Raw genomic sequence first — 20,511 nt, forward strand, 5'->3', positions numbered from 1 at the left:
TCGAGATTCTAGATTCATCTTTACTGAGATGAGATGGGATGTGATTACTTAGGTGTAAGTGTGAAATATGATTATTTAAGTGTATGAAACTGAGATAGTAAAGAGCCCATGTTTTAAATTGAACAAAGCCATAATTTTGAGGATATTCCTCAAATTTTTTTATCGTTTTGTCAGGCTTTGAATTTACAATTGTTGTGCATCACATGCTTTTATTTTCTTTCCTTCCTATTGTAAACGTATTGTGTTTTCTTTTTTTTTTTTTTTTTGGGCAAACACGTATAGTGTTTTCTAAATTCTATAAAAGAAATACAAAAAAATAAGTATAATATAATTTAGAATAATAACATATTAGTATGCGAGATGGGACCAATGATTTATTAAACATAATCGTTTCATTACATTTTTCTGTATGAGCGAAATTTAGATTCTCATTCATAAAATAACTTATTTTACAACTTTTAGTTGATTATTTTGGTATACATTATCATTATTTTTTTGTTTTTCTTTTTTTAGTCAAACATTATAGTAATTATTAAGCACAAACAAAAATAATTATTGCATTAATTTACGTACATGCATTCTCTTAGTGATATTATACTATCATATATTCATATCATACTAACACATGAGATGATAGATCTCTCTCTGTGTTGTGTAGTACATCAATGCTTACCAACATTTGCAATTAATAAATGGGAAGTGTATTAAAGCCGATCTCTACCTCTTGTGAGTTTGTGCAAAACTCAGAATGTCCCATGTGCTTAATCATGCATTTTGCATAATACTAGTATTATTTATCTACTTAGCTTTGTCAATTGAACCTTTATATATATAAAAAAAAAAAAAAAAAAAAAAAAACTTCTTACATAGATTCCTTGTTGAAAATTGCATGAAATGGTAAAAAGAAATATTTAACTTTTTCAGAAAACTGATGTGTTATTGATGTTATAATTTATAAACATAAGGACAGATGAATTATAGCAGTGATAATCAATATGTAACGAAAGATAACAAGAAGGTTAAACTAACAAATATTTTTAAAATTATTATATTTATACTTATAAGTTGTCATTTAAAAAGGTAAAAAAACTTAGTTGATTATGACATGATGATGATGATTATGTTCTGTCATATTCTCGTTTAAGAGGATCATCAGTTTCTCAGAAGTTAAGCAGATCGGTGAAAAACAACAATTTCCTGGTATCATATATTGCTTTGAAAACAAAAACAAAAAGTATATATCTGTAAAGGAGTGATCTTTTGTGGATACTTATTCTTAAACGAATATCGTCTAAGCCGGATAGCATGTTTCTAGTCTTGGGGACAAATTGTAAACAGTAATATATCAAGAGAACAGTATCATGAAGCACAGAGCATCATTAATGAATCTACCCATACGAATAGGATTATATTGTTTTATGCATTTTCTTTTTTTTGTCATCTGTTTTTTCCATTCATAAAAAAAGAGATTACAAGATCTAACTTTGTACACTTATCAAAAGTTACTAAGGGTAATTGATTTTAGGGAAATTGGCAGAAATGACACAATTTTCTTTTTATAATTCATGGAGTAACCATTCTAACGATGAGCACTTAATATTCTTTATATTTTATAAATTATTTATTTTCTTACTCTTGTTGCACCAGCCACTGCCCACCACTCTAACTACCGCTCCGACCAGCCACCGCCCACCATTCTGACCACCGCTCCGGCTAGCCACCGCTCACAACTCCGGCCACCGCTCCGGCCAGCCACCGCCAACCAGCCACCGTCGTCCAACCACCATTGGCCAGCCACCACCGGCCAACCACCGCCGGCCAACCACCGCCGGCCAACCACCGCCGGCCAGACACCACCGGTCAATCACCTCCGGCCATCATCACCGACCACTGCTGCCGACCACCAACCACCACTGTCCTCCACCTCCATTGATAATTTTCCACTGCCCTCATCATAATCTTCTAATTTTTTTAAATAGAGTGTTATTTACTACTATAGTTTTTTTGTTTTGGTTATTGGGCTAATTCACCCTTGATTTTAAAAATCAGCTATATCCACCAAAAAATAGGTTCTAACCTATAGCTATGGAAGGAGAAGAAACCAATAGTTAAAGAGAGGAAGTGAGTCTCTCATCCTCAAAGAGTTCATATAACCAAAAGGGGAGTCCATTGACTACATAAGATTGCAGTAAAACAAAATCAGGAACACGTTGAGCAATGAGAGAAGCTCCTCTATTTGAAAATGGTTTCTCCAAAACTACTCTCCATTCTGGTATACTAGCCAATAGCAGAAACATTTCTGATTGTTGATGAGCAAAGGAAAACCAAGTTTTAGGTCTTAAAATTCCACCAGTTAGCTCATTTGACTCAGACGCGAAAATGATTTTCATTAGCTTGTGGCTTATCAACTCAGACGCGAAGATGATTTTCGTTAGCTTGTGGCTTATCATGCTTTCAGCAGCCCACAGGAAGCATATTGTTTTATGCATTTATAATGCTGTATTCTAAATCTGTATTAGAAATTTTTTAATCAACGTTATTTAGAAACACATTCTTTAGAAAGAAAAAATAATAATAATAATAATGAAAAAGACATAAATAATGTGAGTGAAGTTAGTTCAACCAAATGATAAACTAATTATTTTGATTCGTTTCAGCTTTCCATTCGACTACAATATTATTCATATAACACTTTTCTAGACCTGTACTAGTTACTACAAAATTCTGAAAATTATATTATAAAAAAATGAAAGAAATCGTGATTTCAATGATGGGAATTTTTTTTGGTAATAGAAAAGAAGAAATGAAAAAAGAATTTGCAAGGACGATAATGGTTACCATATAAATAATAATTTGCAAAAACGTATTTAACATATCAAACCCTACAAATTTTAAATATTACCATCACCATCCCTCTTTATAAAACACCATAAAGCCTTTAAACCTCTAAACATTGCAGCAACAAACATTCATTTCATTCTCTCACTACTCCAAAAGAAAAAAAAAAGCCATGAACTCTTCCTCTCTTCTAACTCCTTCATCTTCTTCTTCTCCTCATTTCCAATCTCCCGCAACATTCGACCACGATGACTTCCTCCACCACATCTTCTCCTCAACTCCTTGGCCCTCCTCCGTCCTCGATGAAGCTCCTACACCTACACCCGATTGTGCCGCCGTCCCTGGATTTCACCACCACGACGTCGATTCAAGAAACCAGATCACTATGATTCCTCTGTCTCATAACCATAACGACGCTCTCTTCAATGGCTTCTCCACTGGATCTCTCCCTTTCCAACTCCCTCAGGTATATGATTCCGTTGTTTCATTTCTCTCCCATTTCCAAATACTATATAGTAGAGAAAATATTAAGCACATGTTTTTTGGTTAAGTACGTATTAATTAATTAAAATGTTATTTGTAATATATTTTTCTTAGGGATCGGGAGGTCAAACACAATCGCCGGCCACGGCGTCAACCACCACCGGGGGTACTACGGCGCCGACTCAGACTAAGCCTAAAGTCCGAGCTAGGAGAGGTCAAGCCACTGATCCACACAGTATCGCCGAACGGGTTCGATTTTTTTTTCAGTTTTTTTTTTTACTTTTCCTCACTATTCGCTTTCAGTTACCGAGAAAAACGTATAAAGTTATATACTACTGTACTTAAATATAGTATTTTGGAGGTAATTATTGAATTTTTTTTTGAAATTTATGGGACAGTTACGAAGAGAGAGAATAGCGGAGAGAATGAAATCTCTTCAAGAACTTGTCCCTAATGGCAACAAGGTAAATAATTTAATTTATCGTCATTAATCTAACTTTTCGATCATCCATCTCTATAGTTGGTAAAATTTGATGAAAGGAGTAGATGACTCGAATCCAGTTTGTATATACATTTCTTTAATATGATCCCAAATTGAATAATGTGTTTAATTAATCATATGGAATTGCACTGATGTGTTTTATTTAGTCTTGGAGTTCATAATTTGGACCACAAATTGAGTAGTAGGTTATCTAGAGCTTTGGACTTTTATACTATCAAATGATTAAACACTGATTAGCTAATTAATTATAAGATTAATTAAATAAATACTAGTAATAAACAGATGTAGGATTGCTAACATGGTGTTTTTTTTTTAATTGTAATAATTAACAGACAGACAAAGCATCAATGCTCGATGAGATTATCGATTATGTCAAGTTCTTACAGCTCCAAGTCAAGGTGAATCTTTTTAACATATTAAATTTTTTAGTATTTTCTTATAATAATGGAAGCTTCTTTACCTTTGAGTTTGACATTAGAATATGTAAATCAAATATGGGGCTTCTGCAACTAAAATTCCTTATGCTCCCTCACCATTTTATCTCGTAATTAATTATTTTTATCTTTGGGGATTGCGAAAATTTATAATCACCTCATTATATGAACAGTTAAGTTAAACAAACGGGCGCAAACTTAGTTACTCTCTTTAAATTTGAAAATTATGTATTCAGGTACTAAGCATGAGTAGACTGGGAGGTGCTGCTTCTGTTTCTTCTCAAATTTCTGAGGTAATTTCATTAATATTTTTCAAAGTTCACATTTTAATTATAACATATTCAAAAGTCATCATTATAAAAGAGGGGATAACGTCATCTATACCAACATAGAATGAATTCACTGCTTAATTTATGGAAAAAAGTTTTACTTAAGGAAGAAGACAAATCAAAAGTAGTTGTTTTTTTTTGGGTTTCGACTTTCTAACACAATTTAAAAAGTATTCCGAAAAGAGTAAAAAAAAAAACAAAACTGCAAATTTAAAGGAAAAAGGAAGGGCAGCGCACGCGTGCTGACTTTTTCTCCAACAGCAAAATACCAAAACCTTCAAATTTCGACATCATAGCTTTAGGGTTTTGCTTTTCTTGTTTTCCTTTTTAAAAATTTCGTGATTAAAATTTTTCAGGATGCCGGTGGATCCCACGAAAACACCTCATCCTCCGGCGAGAATCAGACGGCGAAGATGACGGAGCACCAAGTGGCAAAGCTAATGGAAGAGGACATGGGATCGGCCATGCAATATCTACAGGGGAAAGGTCTTTGCCTAATGCCAATCTCTTTAGCTACCACAATCTCCACCGCCACGTGTCCATCTCGTAACCCTTTCGTTAAAGATACCGGCGTTCCTTTGTCTCCTAACCTATCCACTACAACAATTGCTAACGGTAGTGGTTCGTCGTTGGTCACCGTTAAAGACGCTCCTACCGTTTCCAAGCCGTGATAACGGCGGTTTTTTACATTATTTTCCTTTTTTTGGGTGGAAAGAAAAAAAAACACAGAAGACAAAGACAAGTGGGATTAAAGGCGGTATTGGTCCAAAGTCTAGAAAAGAAATAAGGTTGCGTTTTATACGACACCGTATTTCGCTTTCTGTCTTTTTTTGCCTACTCAAACCACCCAAACACTCATGTTTTCGCTTGGTGTTTTTTTTTTCTTCTTTTTTTTTGGTATTAATCTAATATCCGCAAAGTTTTTATCGGTTTATAAAGTTGCATCCTTTAATTTTCTGTGGTTATATTATCTATCACATAACCAGTCCGCTCTAACAAATATGATTTTGATTATTACATGTCAAATAACGAACACTTGAGAAGGTTTAGCTGTTTAGCTATTACGCACATATTGAAGAAATTTAGTTTTGTGGTCAGTAGCTGGATATGCGGTCTAGAACATACTATTAGTAGTTATTACATTTAATTGGTGAGACCTCACTTAGATCTTCCTAGTGTTAAAAAAATCACTATGCAATAGGGTACAAGAGTAGCATTTAACGTTTAGACCCCCCCCTCTCATGATCATTGTGGGTAAAAGTTCTGTAGAGTGAAATGGTATTAATATAAATACTACAGCATAATATAACTGAAATTAATGATCCATATAGAAATTAGTATTGTTTCGGCATGAGGCTTGAGTTTTGACTTCAAGTTATAAAATTAAAATAAATAAATAAGTATATTTTGAGCCATGGGGAAAAAATCACGACGAGGTTTGGAAGTATTAGGCAAATTATAAAGAAAAAGTGAGGGGCACAGATTGACTCAACGAGGGAGTGGGCGGCTACTAACTATACACCACACTCGTTCAATTTTAAAATTATTGATTTTCTTTACAATATTTGTATATTACAGTGTGATTGTAACCAGAGGCAGAGAGCTTCAAAACTAAAGCATATGGTTCTTAAACATAACACAAACTATTAACACCGATCAGATATAGAGCAATGATTCAAAACAAACCTATGTCCATCTATTCACAAGAGATTCTCATTTCCTGACCCTCAACGTTAAGCTTAGGATATGTTGTTTCAAAGGAACAAATTAGAGCAAATGCATGAAATGGTTTAGCTTTTATGGACCTTAATTAATACCAATGAATAATATTTAATAAGAAGAAGACTCTGCCCTTCCTCAATCGTGTATGAGTCCAGTCAGATGGGAAAACCAAATAAAACAAATAGCAATACATGAAACCGTAGTTGCTAGCTATAATCTATGTCTAAGAAACTACTGGCTATTTAGCAATGCAACTCACCATATATACAGGATGTTTTGATTGAGTTCAGGTTAATGAGTTAGCATATAATGTGGATTATTTCCCATTTGTTCCCGTTTGTTAAAATGCTTGTGAAGCAAAATGGGAGACCCGTCAAATTAGAGAGCACAACACAAACCTTTTCTTACTGCCACCATCAACATGAATCAAGTTCTTGGGTACAAAATGTAGAAAATAAATAAATAATACATCAGAAAGGTTCTCTATTTATATCATATGCAAAGAGACAAGTGGAGGTTAGACTGATGCATTTGTGATCAAAGAATAGATTAGCCAACAAGTAATTTTTCCAATATTTAGTTTCAGGTCTAGCCACTGAATATTCCACCATACTTGAGAAACGGCGTAAGTCTCTATATATATATTACTAACCCATATATAAACTCTTACATTGTGAAATTCAGTAATTAATCGATTGAACAATGACAAACACATACCAATCTCACACGATACATAGTATATATAAAATCCAAAATAGAAGCAAACAGAGCTAGTGTTCTAGATGTTCTTCACAACCATCAAGCTAGAAATCTCCAATTAAGTTGGGTAGTAATTCTACATGCTTCCATATATAATTGACTTACCTGATTCTACGCTTCCAAAGTTGGAATTAGATAAAGGTATCCTTGAAATGTCTTCCCACCTGATATTAATACCAACCTATTGCAAAAATAAGAGAACACAAAATCAGATAGTTATTATTGCTTTATTCTCTTGCATAGGTATTTTGGCGATGACAATGTGCAAATTCACAAAACATGATCAATGTTCAAGTAGCATTGTATTGCACAAGAAATATTAGACAGGGTAATCAACGACACTTTTGCTAATATGGTATTGTTTCTCGATTAACCTAAAGGTTTACAAATTCCCTTAATCATATTAGTAACGTTTTTCAGTTCACCTATCTATAATCCCTCCAACCAGAACTAATCAACCCGCCACTTTAACATCAAGTATAGCTTGGATATGCAAATAAAGGAAGAAAACATAGTAGCCTAACTAATAGTTATGATTAAATTTGCATCTACATTCAACCCTAAGTTACGAGAACATGAAAATCCAACTCAAAACAAGATATTATTTAGAATATTATAGATGGTTTATGAACATAATCATCTCTATATCTCTCTCACACAAAAAATATGAAGTTTAATGCTCATTCAAACTCATCGATTAAACTACTTCAAACACATGAAGAAACTGCAGAAACAACACAGTCATCACAATAACCTAAACCAGCATAAGGAAAAGAACCTGGGGTTACACTTAGACTGTAATGTAAACCAAAAATCTATGCGTCTCTACTTGTTATCTGCTAAAGCAATTAGACACTAATACTGGTAATAAAGCAAATTTACAATTTAATTTCAGTAGACACAACACAAAGACAACAAAGCTAGACAACAAACCAGCCAAGAGAAAATCATATGAGATATCATAAATTATGCAACTTAAGATCAACCAGTAGAAAAATATACATTTTAGTATTTGTTCATCTCCACGGTTATCTAATTTCATGAATTCATTTGTGGAGTTCAAGGTGAAGCACATTCGACATCAGTACCTAAAGACCTGTTCACAATTTGATTTCTTCAAACACAACACAAAGACGTTACTTACCTGAATGGTTGACACTTGACACAAAATTAGCAAAATCTCCTTTCTTTTGTTACTTACTCAAGGAACGTCAAAAAGGCAACATTCTAAAAGAAACTAAAAAAGGAAGACCAGCTCATTCCTTTGCTTGAACCCATCATAGTGTATTTAGTAATCAAAGCATACTAAGCAAAATAACTTCAAAACTAGCTAAGTTTTTACATTACAAAGTAATTGATTTTGATTATATAAAAAAAAATAACTAAAAGAATAACGTCAGATGAAAATATGGTCAGTTCTGTAACTTAACTAGTTAACTAGATCAATCATTTCAGTAGAAAATAAGAGTTTTAAACCTCCTTTGGCAGCATAAGATAAACAACTTCAGTAGAAGGTAACATTTATTTACCTCATTTTGGCACCATATTAGATTCACTGTTCCACAGAAAACAACATTTGCCACCCGAAAATACCAAAACAAAGCAACAAAGTCTATTTTATAACAAATTCAGAAAGCAAAAGGAAGAAACCGGCAAGGAAAAAGGATAATAGAGAGCATTAGGTATAGGGTTCAACTTGCAAAGAAATCAAGTTAGTGAATATCTACCAACTAACCGGATCACATTAACTCCAAGACAAAATTCAATGCCATCCAGCATTAGTCCGTAACACAAAAAAGGATATTATACATCAATGACCTTTTAAGACCAAACAGCTGGATTCAGTGCTTCATTACCAACTTGCTCAAAAGGAAATAAAAAATCATGTTTTCCATTGAAACCGGTACACAACTAGGGTGTGCATGAATAGATACCAAACAAAAAACCATCATACACAAATTCCATCATTATGGCTTCTGGTGAAACCTGAGAGCCACTTCTAGTTTCTGAAAGATAGAAGAGGAAAAGTACATAATTCATGGATCACTCGCATATAACTGTTAAGATCATCAGAGGATTTCAACATGAAAAAACTTTATTAGGAAAACTAAAAAAAAAACAGATCACATCCACACAAAAAAAAAAGACAAAGAGACAATCAATAGTTATTTAAATCTATGAGAAGAATGTGTACCGGTTGGGGCTCATGATCATCAAAACTCGCGCTTTCCCTAGATCCACTCGAAGAAATCAACCATAGAGAGCACACTTAACAATATATACATTTACTGTATTATTTACAAACCCCAACTATAAAAAACTGAGCTTTTCTCCACCAAACTTCTACAAAAGAGCTTAAAAACATTCTTATGCGTAAGCAAGCACCCACTTCAACACAATATAGAGTAGAAAAAAAAATCACATGACTAATTTATCTAAACGCATTTATCTTATTTACATATATGATAACCAGCTAAGTGCAGAACAAAATAGATGATAAGAAGGCAAATGATGTAGATGAATCGATGATAAGAGTGAGAAAAGAGAGAGAGAGAGAGAGAGTGAGAGAAGAGAGAGGAAGCAAGAAGAGGTATAGGCAACTGACAGAAAGAGAGGTGAGCACGCACACGCAAAGTCATAGACACATAACAGTGCCTGCATGTGCTCACTCTCTTCTGTCAGTTTTCTCTGTTGCATTTCTTCAATCACTTTCTCTCTGTCTTCTATCAACTAATTGGAAAAAAACCTAGATGTTTTACTAAGAATTCAAGTTTTCTTCATTCATACCCTAACTCACAGATCTCTTCCAAACCCTAATAAATAGAACCCTCAGATTCACTAATCTTTCAATTCTCTGAGATTTGGTTTTTGTTTGATGAGTATTATTATTGCTTTCGTCTTCTTTGCATAGAGACTGTAATGGAGAAACAGTCAGAATATAAAGAGACACAGAGATAGGAGTGAGAAAGGGTTCAAAGATTGACGACGGAGATTGTGGTTTTTTCTTCTTTTAATTTCTTTTTTTTTTTCCCTTTCCAAAATAAAGAGACATGATGTTTTGTCAAAAAGGGTTTTGAGATTTCCAACACGTGTTCCATAGTGAGTGGATGGGAGAGCACACCTGGTGGGTCAAATCTGTAACAATTATGGGTGTTTAACTTAAAGTCAGTTTTCAAAGGGGGTGACGCGTGAGTAAACACAGCCGACGAAGAATTATGTCCAATGAATTCAGACCTACTTTTCTTTCCTATTAATTTCAGTTTAACATTTTTTTTTAAGATTCATTTTATAAGTTAAAAATGCGGTTTAACGTTTTAAAATTGGTTATGATATTTGTAGTTGAAATTTAGGATTAGTAATAATTTGCGAGTCTAATCAATCTCCTTTTACCAAGAAAAGGATCAAAGATCAAAAGATGAAGAGTAAGAAAGAACAATCACTTAACTGTAGATAACAACATAACAAAAAGACTTCAAACGTAACTATTTAAAGTCGGTAAAATGGCATAATTTAGTTTGGTTAATAGTTTCTATTTAGGAGTGAGCAAAACATAAGTGCTGTTGTTCTTTCTTAATCGAGTCAGGTTTCGAATTTCCTTTTTGGACACTATTACACTACTCATGATGAGACTTTTTTATTGTCTATTAGTAAAAAATATATTTTTCCAAAGAATTGTCCATCTACACTTTTTTTTTATAGGTTTGGTCATATAGGTTATAATTTGGTTTTTAACCCAGTTTTATTTTCAAAAACGAAAATATGAAAATATAAATAAATTTTGAAAGTAAATTTATGTCCAAAAAAAAAAAACAAAATAGAAACCTAAGCCTCTGATTCACTAAGACACTTCTACAAGACTAAAACTCTTATTTTTTTTTCTCTTGTAGTAAATGAATTCTACATCAAACATACTTTGTTATATTTCATAGTCTTCTGAAACCATTACCTTCAACTCTTCAAGATACGTAGTGGGTTGCAAAGTCAGTAATCTCGCACGTTTTTCTTCATCATCAATAAATCTCCACTCCTTGTTGGCATTCAGTGTCCATACACCACAAATAACGTAGATTTGCATCATAAACAAGTAAGGGAAATTTTCGTGGAAGGTGGATGAGATTGTAAACAACCGATTATCATAAGTTATGTCGAATGTCAATTTTTGCTGTTTTTGTCTTTCTTCTAAATAATTTAGAATACACATTCTAAACTATATTAGAACATATCTAAACAATAAATACAGAATCATAACTATACATTACGATTATTCAAAAAATATTCACTTTCCTTATTTAGTTTATTTTCTTTCTATTTCTAGAGTATTCTAAGTTTTACAGTTTATAAATTCTAAAATGTTTATGATATATCTTCTACTAATTTTAGTATACAGGGTAAAACGTGGAAAATATATTCTGAATTGATGTAGAATGAAGAAAAATTTAGAATACATATTCTTAATTTGGTAGAACATACAAAATCAGTTTCTGAAGTTTTTAGAACACATTTTTCGTCTAAACTTCTTAGAACATATACAAACTGTAGAATGAATAATCTAAAATTTTCAGAACTTGAAAAAATCGTAGAAAGTCTTTTCTGAACAATTCAAGCCAAAAATCATCAATTTACAAACTGATTTTTGATATCCTAAACATTTTTTTTCAAAATTTTTTTTACACAGTTGTATACTAACATAGGTTTACTGTTTGTTTTTTTTGTCCAAACTCCTAAAAACTTCACTATATATATTAGTAGGGGTATTTTTGTCACAATTGACAATCTTCGGAAAAAAAGTATATATGAACAAATACTCTGAAAAATCTCATTTTTTTAATATAATTTTCCGTATCTAATTACGTCAGATGAACTGATGCCAATAAAAAACATTTCCACTAACTCAGAAGGACATTTTAATAATGAAATCATTATTGGCACCGCACCAGTACATTGTACGCTTCCACTAATTACTATGGGTTTTCAATCTTATCTTCCTCCTTTTTTAGATTTTAGATTCCCATTTGCCATTTGGGCATCTTCCCTGTAATTTTACAACTATGATAGTTGATAAAACAAAAACAAAAATTTTAGTTTTGATTTCATTTGTAAATCATAGAATCGTGGAATAGTGACATGATTATGTGGTTCAATATATTCTTACAATACAAATCTCATAACGTAGTTAGCTAGATTATTCCACCAACATTATCTCTTGAGGAGTAAAAAGTAGTACAACTTTAAAGTGTTGGAAACCTAAAATTTACCCCATCGAATCAAGTGACAAAAGTCTTGTACTAATCTCTGCTTAAAGTATAGATTTCGATAAACGAAGCTTTATGATCATTTTGTCGATTTGGAAACATTTACTCCACTACCAGTACATACTGAATCACCGATACTAGTACATAGTACATTTGTGGAGTTGTAATTATAATTGACCAAACTCCGTACTTAACTAATTTGATTGATCAACTCATAAACATATAAAATAAACCCTCTGTACAACTACTACTGTGCAAGTTAGTCATTAATTACCCCTTCCCTACTGCGTAGCGACATGCAACAATAACCTTCACGTCGAGCCATTAGTCAATCACTTGTAAATAATTTTATTTCACATTCTTTCTTGCTCCTCATACAATTTCCTAAAATCCACCATTTGCTTGCAACTAGTGAAAACTAATTTGTCGTCGATAGTTTATGGTTTAGTTCTAATTTTAAATATTAGTTTCCGTCTCCTTACTCAAGGGCTCAGCTCGTCCAAAATCCAAAATGTGTTTCCATTTTTATACGCAACTTTGGAAAGAGACAAAGAGTATTCTTCACATGTTTACCAAAAAAAAAACATTAGAAAGAGTAAATGTCTCTGGACAACTACCATACGATTTTCAAAATAACAAATAAATTCCGTATCAAAATATAACAACTATGAACCATTACTCTTCCCTAAAGAGGAAATAATGTACAAGGTACCTTCTATTTGGGTCCCAAAAGACATATATGTGGCCATGAAGTTCTCAAACGTTGCAAGCTCATCTACATTCTTAAAACTTGAACTTTCCACTGAATCCATTCAATACGTCAGCTATGAGCTATGCCTGTGTGTTTGCCAGTGGTAGACCAAAAAGAGTGTATTGGCTTGCTTGGCCTTTAGGGTAACAAGCTTTGAGACTCTTCCACTGTGTTTGTGAACTGTCCTGTGTTGGTCACCGTGGATCACGGAGAATGAATGAAGGTTGACAAATGTTAATAAATCTTTTTTTACATAAGTTAATGCTTTAAATTGCAAGGTTCAGAATCACAGTCTCATCTAATTTTTGTTTTGTTTGTTTTGAGTTTTGACTAGCCATGAGGACTAAACCAAAAAAAATTACTGGGGTTTCATTTGTTCAGCTCACTGTTCTCAATTACTGACTAAACTTATTTATGCATTTATAGACCAAAATATTAAATTGTGAAATCAAAATCCAAGTAAACCAGACATTGTTACGATACTAATCAACGACAAATTAATTACAAAGCAGAAATGTTTTCAATTAACGGAAGAACAAGAACGTCTAATCTCACCATCTTCAGCAACTCTCACACCAACCATACTCAGCTTCACAAACGACTCACTCCATCTCTGAAAAAAGCTTTCCTCATCACTCGCCAGTGCCTCCACCATCTTCCTCGTTTGATCATCCTCCATCAGCGCAGAATCCGTTTGAAACAAACCCTTGTGCGTCTCCTGATTCCTATAGTACTGATTATCGAATGTCGAAGATGTCTCTGGATCGTTGCTCACCGTCAATGACGACGATTCTGAGGACGAACATTTGTTCATTAGTGTCTTTGCGTATGACTTGTCGAGAGACGCGTCGATTAGCTCGAAACTTCCTTTTGAGTCTTGTTTAAATCTTCCATTGAATGCGTTGCAATGCGAAGCCCCAATCGTGTGTGCTCCTAAACGTACAGTAATTAGAAAAAAACAGAGGTAAAACAGAGCTTAATCCATATAACCAGAGTAGAATGTAATAACCAATCCGGTTTAGTCAATTACTCTGTTTTCATCATATAGTCAAGAAGCATTGATATATATACCAGAGAGAACGACGAGATCTTGAATAGACAAGCCTTTAGAAGAGAAGGCATCGATCATTTGGTCAAGACTGAAATCTGTGTCGATTATGTTCTGTCTGGTACACAGAATGTAAAGGAGAAGTTCAAAAGAAAAGAATTTAACTAAGAGAAAAGGAACACAAATTGGAGAAAATGAAGAATGATAATGAGAAAAGAACTTAGGGACGTACATCTAGAGTTCCAAAACCAATGAAAACTCAAAAGTTATTTCTCTGTCTTTTTAGCAGTTTTTAGACTGAGAAGAGTTATCTACATCTCATTTGTCCACGTTTTATTTCCTCTTCTTTTGTCACAAACATGTTGAACCACTTCGATGTTAGTATGTCTCACTCTCTTTGTACATAACTACATGCTCCCACACAACCCACGGGTTGTGTGGTGTAATTGTCATTTTTTTTTCTTTTTTCCTTTTTCGTTTTTCTGATCTCTCTTTTGTATTATTTTGTTTTAAGTACGCATATATGGGCTACCAAGTCATTTATAGTTTAATGTTTTTTTTTTAAATGTGGTCAATAGTGGCTGTTGTGTCTGAGTTTTTATTATATTTTAAGTATTGTTGTCTGAAGAACGATGAGGATGTTGTTTTTTGCTATTGAGGATCCAATCATATCATTGACTGATATCGTTTCTATTTAAGCGGAATATATTAGGGTGGAGTATATTTAAACAGAGTAGCGGAAATAAAGATATTGTCATTATTAGCATCTTAATTATTGTCATTATTAGTATCTTCACGGTAGAGAGTATCTCTGAGATCTATATATCTCTTCAAAACCTCCCATATTATATAATTAAGACTTGAAAGTTTTGTGTGGAAATATAGCTAATGTATATAAAGTTTTGTGAGCTTAAGCTAGCTGTCCATATACCAAAGAAGAAGCAATGTTTGTTCAACGATGAGGAGGGTGCTAAAGAGTCAATATTTTTGGCATGGATGAATTTGAATAGGTCGAATTCTTTGAGTAGGACACTCACGTATGCCGAGATCCCAAGTTTTTTTATTTGGAATAAAAAAAGAAACGGTTTCAGGCAATGAAAAGAGGAAGGTTAGAGGGTGTTCCTCGACACATGGGGGAAATATTTTATTTGAGAATCTATTAGATGCTGTATATATGAAATATACTTGTACATAGTATAGTTGGTTAAAGGCTCTGGAATTGTCTGGTTTATTATCTAGATTATTTGTATAGACCCGGTTTGTTCCGGTTTAAAAATCACATTCAACATAAGAATGTTGTAACAAACACTTGATCGTTTAGAATGAGAAAACAAGTTTTCTAACAAACTCTCTCTCGATTCGTGTTTGCTGATATGGTATCAGAGCAATTTTTTCGCTCGTTTGATCTCTAGATCGTGTTGTTTCTTCATTTTCTTCTTGATTCTTCACCAATTCATAGTCTCGATTCCAGATCTGTGCAAAATTTGAGCTCAAGCGGAGGAGATTCATGTTTCCAGCTTCTGTTTTCATCTGAAAATGCACATTTGAGCTTCGATCTCTCTAATGGTGAAGTTACGCAAGAAGACTACGGTTCGCTTTGCTTCTATGGTTTCAGATTGTTCTCCGATGAAGAATCGAGCTAGATCCTCTCATCCAGCGGACGATGACATCGAATCAAGTCCGAATCCAAGGCTTCCAGCAATTCGTGACCGTCCTAACACAATCGCGGAAGAAATCGCATCATACAATAACGCTCATAGTCCTTTCTTCCTTCACGCATCAGATCACCCATGTTTATCTATTGTTTCTCACACTCTTGATGGTTCCAATTACAACAATTGGTCTATTGCTATGCGGATGAGCTTAGATGCTAAGAATAAGCTTAGCTTTGTGGATGGTTCACTTCCTAGGCCAGAGATTGATAGTAATTTGTTCAAGATTTGGAGTCGCTGCAATAGTATGGTTAAGGCGTGGATCTTAAATGTTGTGAACCAAGAAATTTACGATAGTATCTTGTACTATGAGGATGCTGTTGAGATGTGGAATGACTTATTCCAGAGGTTTCGAGTAAGTAATCTTCCAAGGAAGTATCAACTTGAACAAGCGATTCACACACTCAAGCAAGGAAGTATGGATTTGTCGACTTACTACACTAAGAAGAAGACATTGTGGGAACAGTTGGCGAATACTAAGCTTACCACTGTGAAGAGGTGTAATTGTGATCATGTTAAAGAATTGATGGAAGAGGCAGAGACAAGTAAAATCATTCAGTTCCTCATGGGGTTGAATGACAACTTTGCCAACATTCGAGGACAAATCCTGAACATGAAACCGAGGCCAACTTTGACTGAGATTTACAACATGTTGGATCAAGATGAAAGTTAGAGGATAGTTGGTGGATGCACACCTCACAACTTTGCTACTCCTACTGCTTTTCAAGTCCAAGCTGCTCCGGTCTTTGAGCAAACGAAAGTGTTGCTGGCTCATAATGGTTTTCAGAAACCAAAATGTTCTCACTGTCACAAAGTTGGTCACACAGCTGATAAGTGTTACAAGTTGCATGGTTTTCCTCCTGGCTTTGGTTCGAAGTGGAAGAAACCACAGACGATATGGGTTATTAACCTTGCTGCAACTCACCCTACACCTCAGCTTGATCAAAAGGAGAACATAGAATTTACTTGTGAAGAGATGTCTAAGGATCAAATCCAAACTGTGATTTCGTATTTGAGTTCCAAGCTTCACACTGTTACTGCAGAACCTTCCACACTCCCTAATCCTTGTGCTTCGACTTCAACTTCTGTTCCTGTAATCTCACATATTTCAGGTACTTTCCTGTCCCTATACTCTAATGTCTATTATGACATGCTAATATCTTCATTATCTAAGGAACCAGCTGTGTCTCCAAGGGCTTGGGTTATAGATTCCGGGGCAACTCACCATGTCACTCACAATAGAGACCTTTATGTAGAATTTAAACCTTTAGATAGAACCTTTGTCACCCTCCCTAACGGATACACTGTTCGTATAGTAGGCATTGGTCTTATTCTATTAACAGATGATATCATTCTGCATAATGTGCTTTATATTCCTAAATTTAAATTCAATTTGTTGAGTGTTAGTGTCATAACAAAGACATTGAAAACTAAAGTGAGTTTTACCTTTGATGAATGCTTTATTCAGGATCTTACACGGGAATTGATGATTGGAAAAGGGATTGAACTTGGAAATTTATATGTCTTGCATTTTGATGAGTCTAATCATTCTGTTTCTTTAAAAGGTACTGCTTCTCTTACTAAAAATGTCTCGGTTTGTTCTAGTGTAATCGTTGATTCCAATATATGGCATAGACGTCTAGGACATCCTTCTCAACCCTAAAATAGATTTGTTATCTGATGTATTGAGATCAAAAGGCATTAAAGGAAATAAAGAACATTTTTCTGTTTGTCATTTATCAAAACAAAAACATCTTCCTTTTACATCTAGACAGAACATGTGTAGTGCTCCTTTTGACCTTGTTCACATTGATAATTGGGGTCCTTTCTCAGTAGAGACTAAAGACGGTTATAAATACTTTTTAACTATTGTTGATGATCATAGTCGAGCTACTTGGATCTATTTGATGAAGTCAAAATCTGATGTCTTGCATATTTTTCCTGGTTTTCCTAATATGGTTGAAACTCAGTATAATACTAATGTCAAATCTGTTAGATCTGATAATGCTCATGAACTGAAATTTAATGCATTGTTTACTGAAAAAAGAATAATATCATATCATTCATGCCCAGAAACTCCTGAACAAAATTCAGTAAGAAAAAAAACATCAACACATTTTGAATGTTGCTAGGGCTCTTCTTTTTTAGTCTAATATTCCTTTAGAGTTTTGGGGAGATTAGGTCTTGACAGCTGTTTTTTTATCAATAGATTGCCAACTCCGGTTTTAGAAAATAAGTCTCCTTTTGAGAAATTAACTAACAAACCCCCTGAGTATACTTCTTTAAAGAGCTTTGGTTGTTTATGTTATAGTTCAACCTCCCCTAAGCATAGAAACAAATTTGACCCTAAAGCAAAGGCTTGTATTTTTCTAGGATATCCAACTGGATATAAGGGGTATAAGCTACTAGATATGGAGACACATTCTATTTCTGTTTCTAGACATGTCATTTTCTATGAGGATATTTTTCCTTTTGTATCACCCACTATCAAGGATGATACAAAACTTTTCTTTCCTCATCTTCATTCACCTGCAAACCCCGATGATTTTCCTCTTGTGCAAACATCCTCTGATGCACATCCACCTCAAGATGTGTCATCTTCTAAGATTTTGATCCCTTCTGAATCACTATCTCGTAGACAACGAAAACCCCCTAAACACATGCAGGATTTTCATTGTTATAATACTACTAGTACTATTAAATATCCAATATCCAATTATATCTCTTATTCATATCTATCTGAGCCTTTTCTTGCTTTCATTAATATAATCACAAATGACATTGTCCCACAAAAATATTCAGAAGCTAAGGATTATGTTGTGTGGTGTGATGCAATAAGAGAGGAGATTGGTGCTATGATTCGAACTAACACTTGGAATGAAGATCAATTACCACCTAACAAGAAGGCGATTGGTTGTAAATGGGTATTTACAATCAAATATCATGCAGATGGAAGTATAGAGAGATATAAGGCAAGATTAGTTGCTAAAGGTTTCACACAGGAAGAGGGTGTCGACTATGAAGAGACTTTTTCACCTGTTGCTAAACTACCTTCTGTCAGATTGTTATTTCTGACTGTAGCTAAGAGAAATTGGATAATTGATCAGATTGATATATCCAATGCCTTTCTAAATGGAGACTTGGATGAAGAAATTTATATGAAGATACCACCTGGTTATGCAGATATACTTGGAGTGAAACTTCCGCCTAATGTTGTGCTCAGACTACATAAGTCCATTTACGGCTTAAAGCAAGCTTCTCGGCAATGGTTCATCAAGTTATCTGATCCTTTGCGGAAAATGGGATTTGCTAAATCGTCTGGTGAACATACTTCGTTTATCAAATCTCAGGATGAAGTATTTCTTGCGGTTTTGGTGTATGTCGATGACATGTTGATTGTCAGTAATAGTGCTGATGCAGTTGCAGATTTTAAGGATGAATTGAAGTCATATTTCAAGTTAAGAGATTTGGGTCCTGCAAAGTACTTCCTCGGCATAGAGATTGCAAGATCTTCTGCAGGCATCTCACTTTGTCAACAGAAATACATATTGGAGTTGTTATCTACTACATGTTTTCTGGGCAGCAAACCTTGTGATTCTCCGATGAACCCCAATGTCAAGATAACAAAAGATGCAAGCACTTTGTTACCGGATTCCACTCAGTACAGAAAGTTGGTTGGTAAACGCATGTATCTCCAAATAACAAGACCGAATATCTCTTTTGCGGTTAACAAGCTTTGTCAGTATTCTCATGTTCTTAGAGATACTCATTTGATTGCCGTACATCAAGTCTTGAGATATTTGAAAGGAACAATGGATCAAGGACTGTTTTATGCAGCTGATAATAAGTTTGACCTGAGGGGATTTTCGGATGCAGATTGGGGATCTTGTACTGATGATAGAAGGTCTGTTACAGGTTTCTGTATATTCATTGGAGGCTCTTTGGTATCATGGCGATCGAAGAAGCATGATACAGTTTCTCAAAGCTCTGCAGAATCAGAGTTTCGAGCTATGGCTTTGACAACCAAGGAACTCATTTGGCTTTCTCGACTTATGCGAGATTTGCAGATTCCATTCACTCTTCCAGCTTATCTCTATGGTGATAATACAGCAGCATTACATATCGCTAATAATGCAGTGTTCCATGAGAGAACTAAACATGTGGATATGGATTGCTACAAGATCAGGGAGGAGGTAGATTCTGGATTTTTTTTAAACTATGCATGTTCGAACAGGGAATCAGTTAGCAGATGTTCTCACTAAAGCATTGCATCCTGCTCATTTCCAAGAGATAATTTCCAAGATGGGTGTTTACAATATCTTTGCACCTTCATCTTGAGGGGGGCTATTAGACGGTGTATATATGAAATATACTTGTACATAGTATAGTTGGTTAAGGGCTCTGGAATTGTCCGGTTTATTATCTAGATTATTTGTATAGACCCGGTTTGTTCCGGTTTAAAAATCACATTCAACATAAGAATGTTGTAACAAACACTTAATCGTTTAGAATGAGAAAACAAGTTTTCTAACAATTTCTCTCTTGATTCGTGTTTGCTGATAGAATCCTTCTAGATATAGACAAAGGACCTACATGTGGTGAAGATTTGCAAACTTATGAATGTATTGTTTATGGGACAAACAAAGTAACATGTTGGGCACGGGGTATAATGGATTAATGC

General features: G+C 34.2%; 2 protein-coding genes, 1 long non-coding RNA gene and 1 pseudogene across 4 annotated transcripts; 2 read left to right on the plus strand and 2 right to left on the minus strand.

Moving 5' to 3' along the window:
• The first annotated feature begins 2,877 nt into the window (after positions 1–2,877).
• On the plus strand, positions 2,878–5,540 carry LOC104717092 (transcription factor LRL2-like). Its single transcript, XM_010434615.3, has 6 exons — positions 2,878–3,304; positions 3,436–3,570; positions 3,720–3,785; positions 4,156–4,221; positions 4,494–4,550; positions 4,943–5,540. The coding sequence occupies exons 1-6, from the start codon at positions 3,011–3,013 to the stop codon at positions 5,255–5,257; spliced, it is 933 nt and encodes a 310-aa protein (XP_010432917.1). The 5' UTR covers positions 2,878–3,010; the 3' UTR covers positions 5,258–5,540.
• Positions 5,541–6,948: 1,408 nt separating this feature from the next.
• LOC147935788 (uncharacterized) lies at positions 6,949–10,029 on the minus strand. Of its 2 annotated transcripts, none has more exons than XR_015568307.1 (2): positions 9,262–10,029; positions 6,949–7,248 (listed from the first exon to the last, which is right to left on the minus strand). It is a non-coding gene; the product is annotated as an uncharacterized LOC147935788 (long non-coding RNA). The 2 variants fall into 2 exon arrangements; XR_015568308.1 differs by lacking the exon at positions 9,262–10,029 and adding an exon at positions 8,597–8,731.
• A 3,436-nt stretch (positions 10,030–13,465) lies between these two features.
• On the minus strand, positions 13,466–14,387 carry LOC104717093 (peroxidase 46-like). The gene is made up of 2 exons (XM_010434616.3): positions 14,142–14,387; positions 13,466–14,003 (listed from the first exon to the last, which is right to left on the minus strand). Exons 1-2 carry the CDS (start codon positions 14,350–14,352, stop codon positions 13,591–13,593), a joined length of 624 nt encoding a protein of 207 aa, XP_010432918.2. The 5' UTR covers positions 14,353–14,387; the 3' UTR covers positions 13,466–13,590.
• Positions 14,388–15,681: 1,294 nt separating this feature from the next.
• Positions 15,682–20,168, plus strand: LOC147935789 (uncharacterized; annotated as a pseudogene).
• The last annotated feature ends 343 nt before the right edge of the window (positions 20,169–20,511 follow it).

Source organism: Camelina sativa, chromosome 10, assembly GCF_030686135.1.
Source record: "Camelina sativa cultivar CO46 ecotype springtype chromosome 10, ASM3068613v1".
NCBI lineage: Eukaryota > Viridiplantae > Streptophyta > Magnoliopsida > Brassicales > Brassicaceae > Camelina > Camelina sativa.

Excerpts from the sequence above, each read along its gene's own strand:
- LOC104717092 (XM_010434615.3), top strand. The coding sequence starts at position 3,011 with ATGAACTCTTCCTCTCTTCTAACTCCTTCATCTTCTTCTTCTCCTCAT. Across the intron at positions 3,305-3,435 it reads TCCCTTTCCAACTCCCTCAG|GGATCGGGAGGTCAAACACA; the intron begins GTATATGATTCC and ends TATTTTTCTTAG. Across the intron at positions 4,222-4,493 it reads TCTTACAGCTCCAAGTCAAG|GTACTAAGCATGAGTAGACT; the intron begins GTGAATCTTTTT and ends TTATGTATTCAG.
- LOC104717093 (XM_010434616.3), bottom strand. The coding sequence starts at position 14,352 with ATGTACGTCCCTAAGTTCTTTTCTCATTATCATTCTTCATTTTCTCCA. Across the intron at positions 14,004-14,141 it reads AGATCTCGTCGTTCTCTCTG|GAGCACACACGATTGGGGCT; the intron begins GTATATATATCA and ends CTGTACGTTTAG.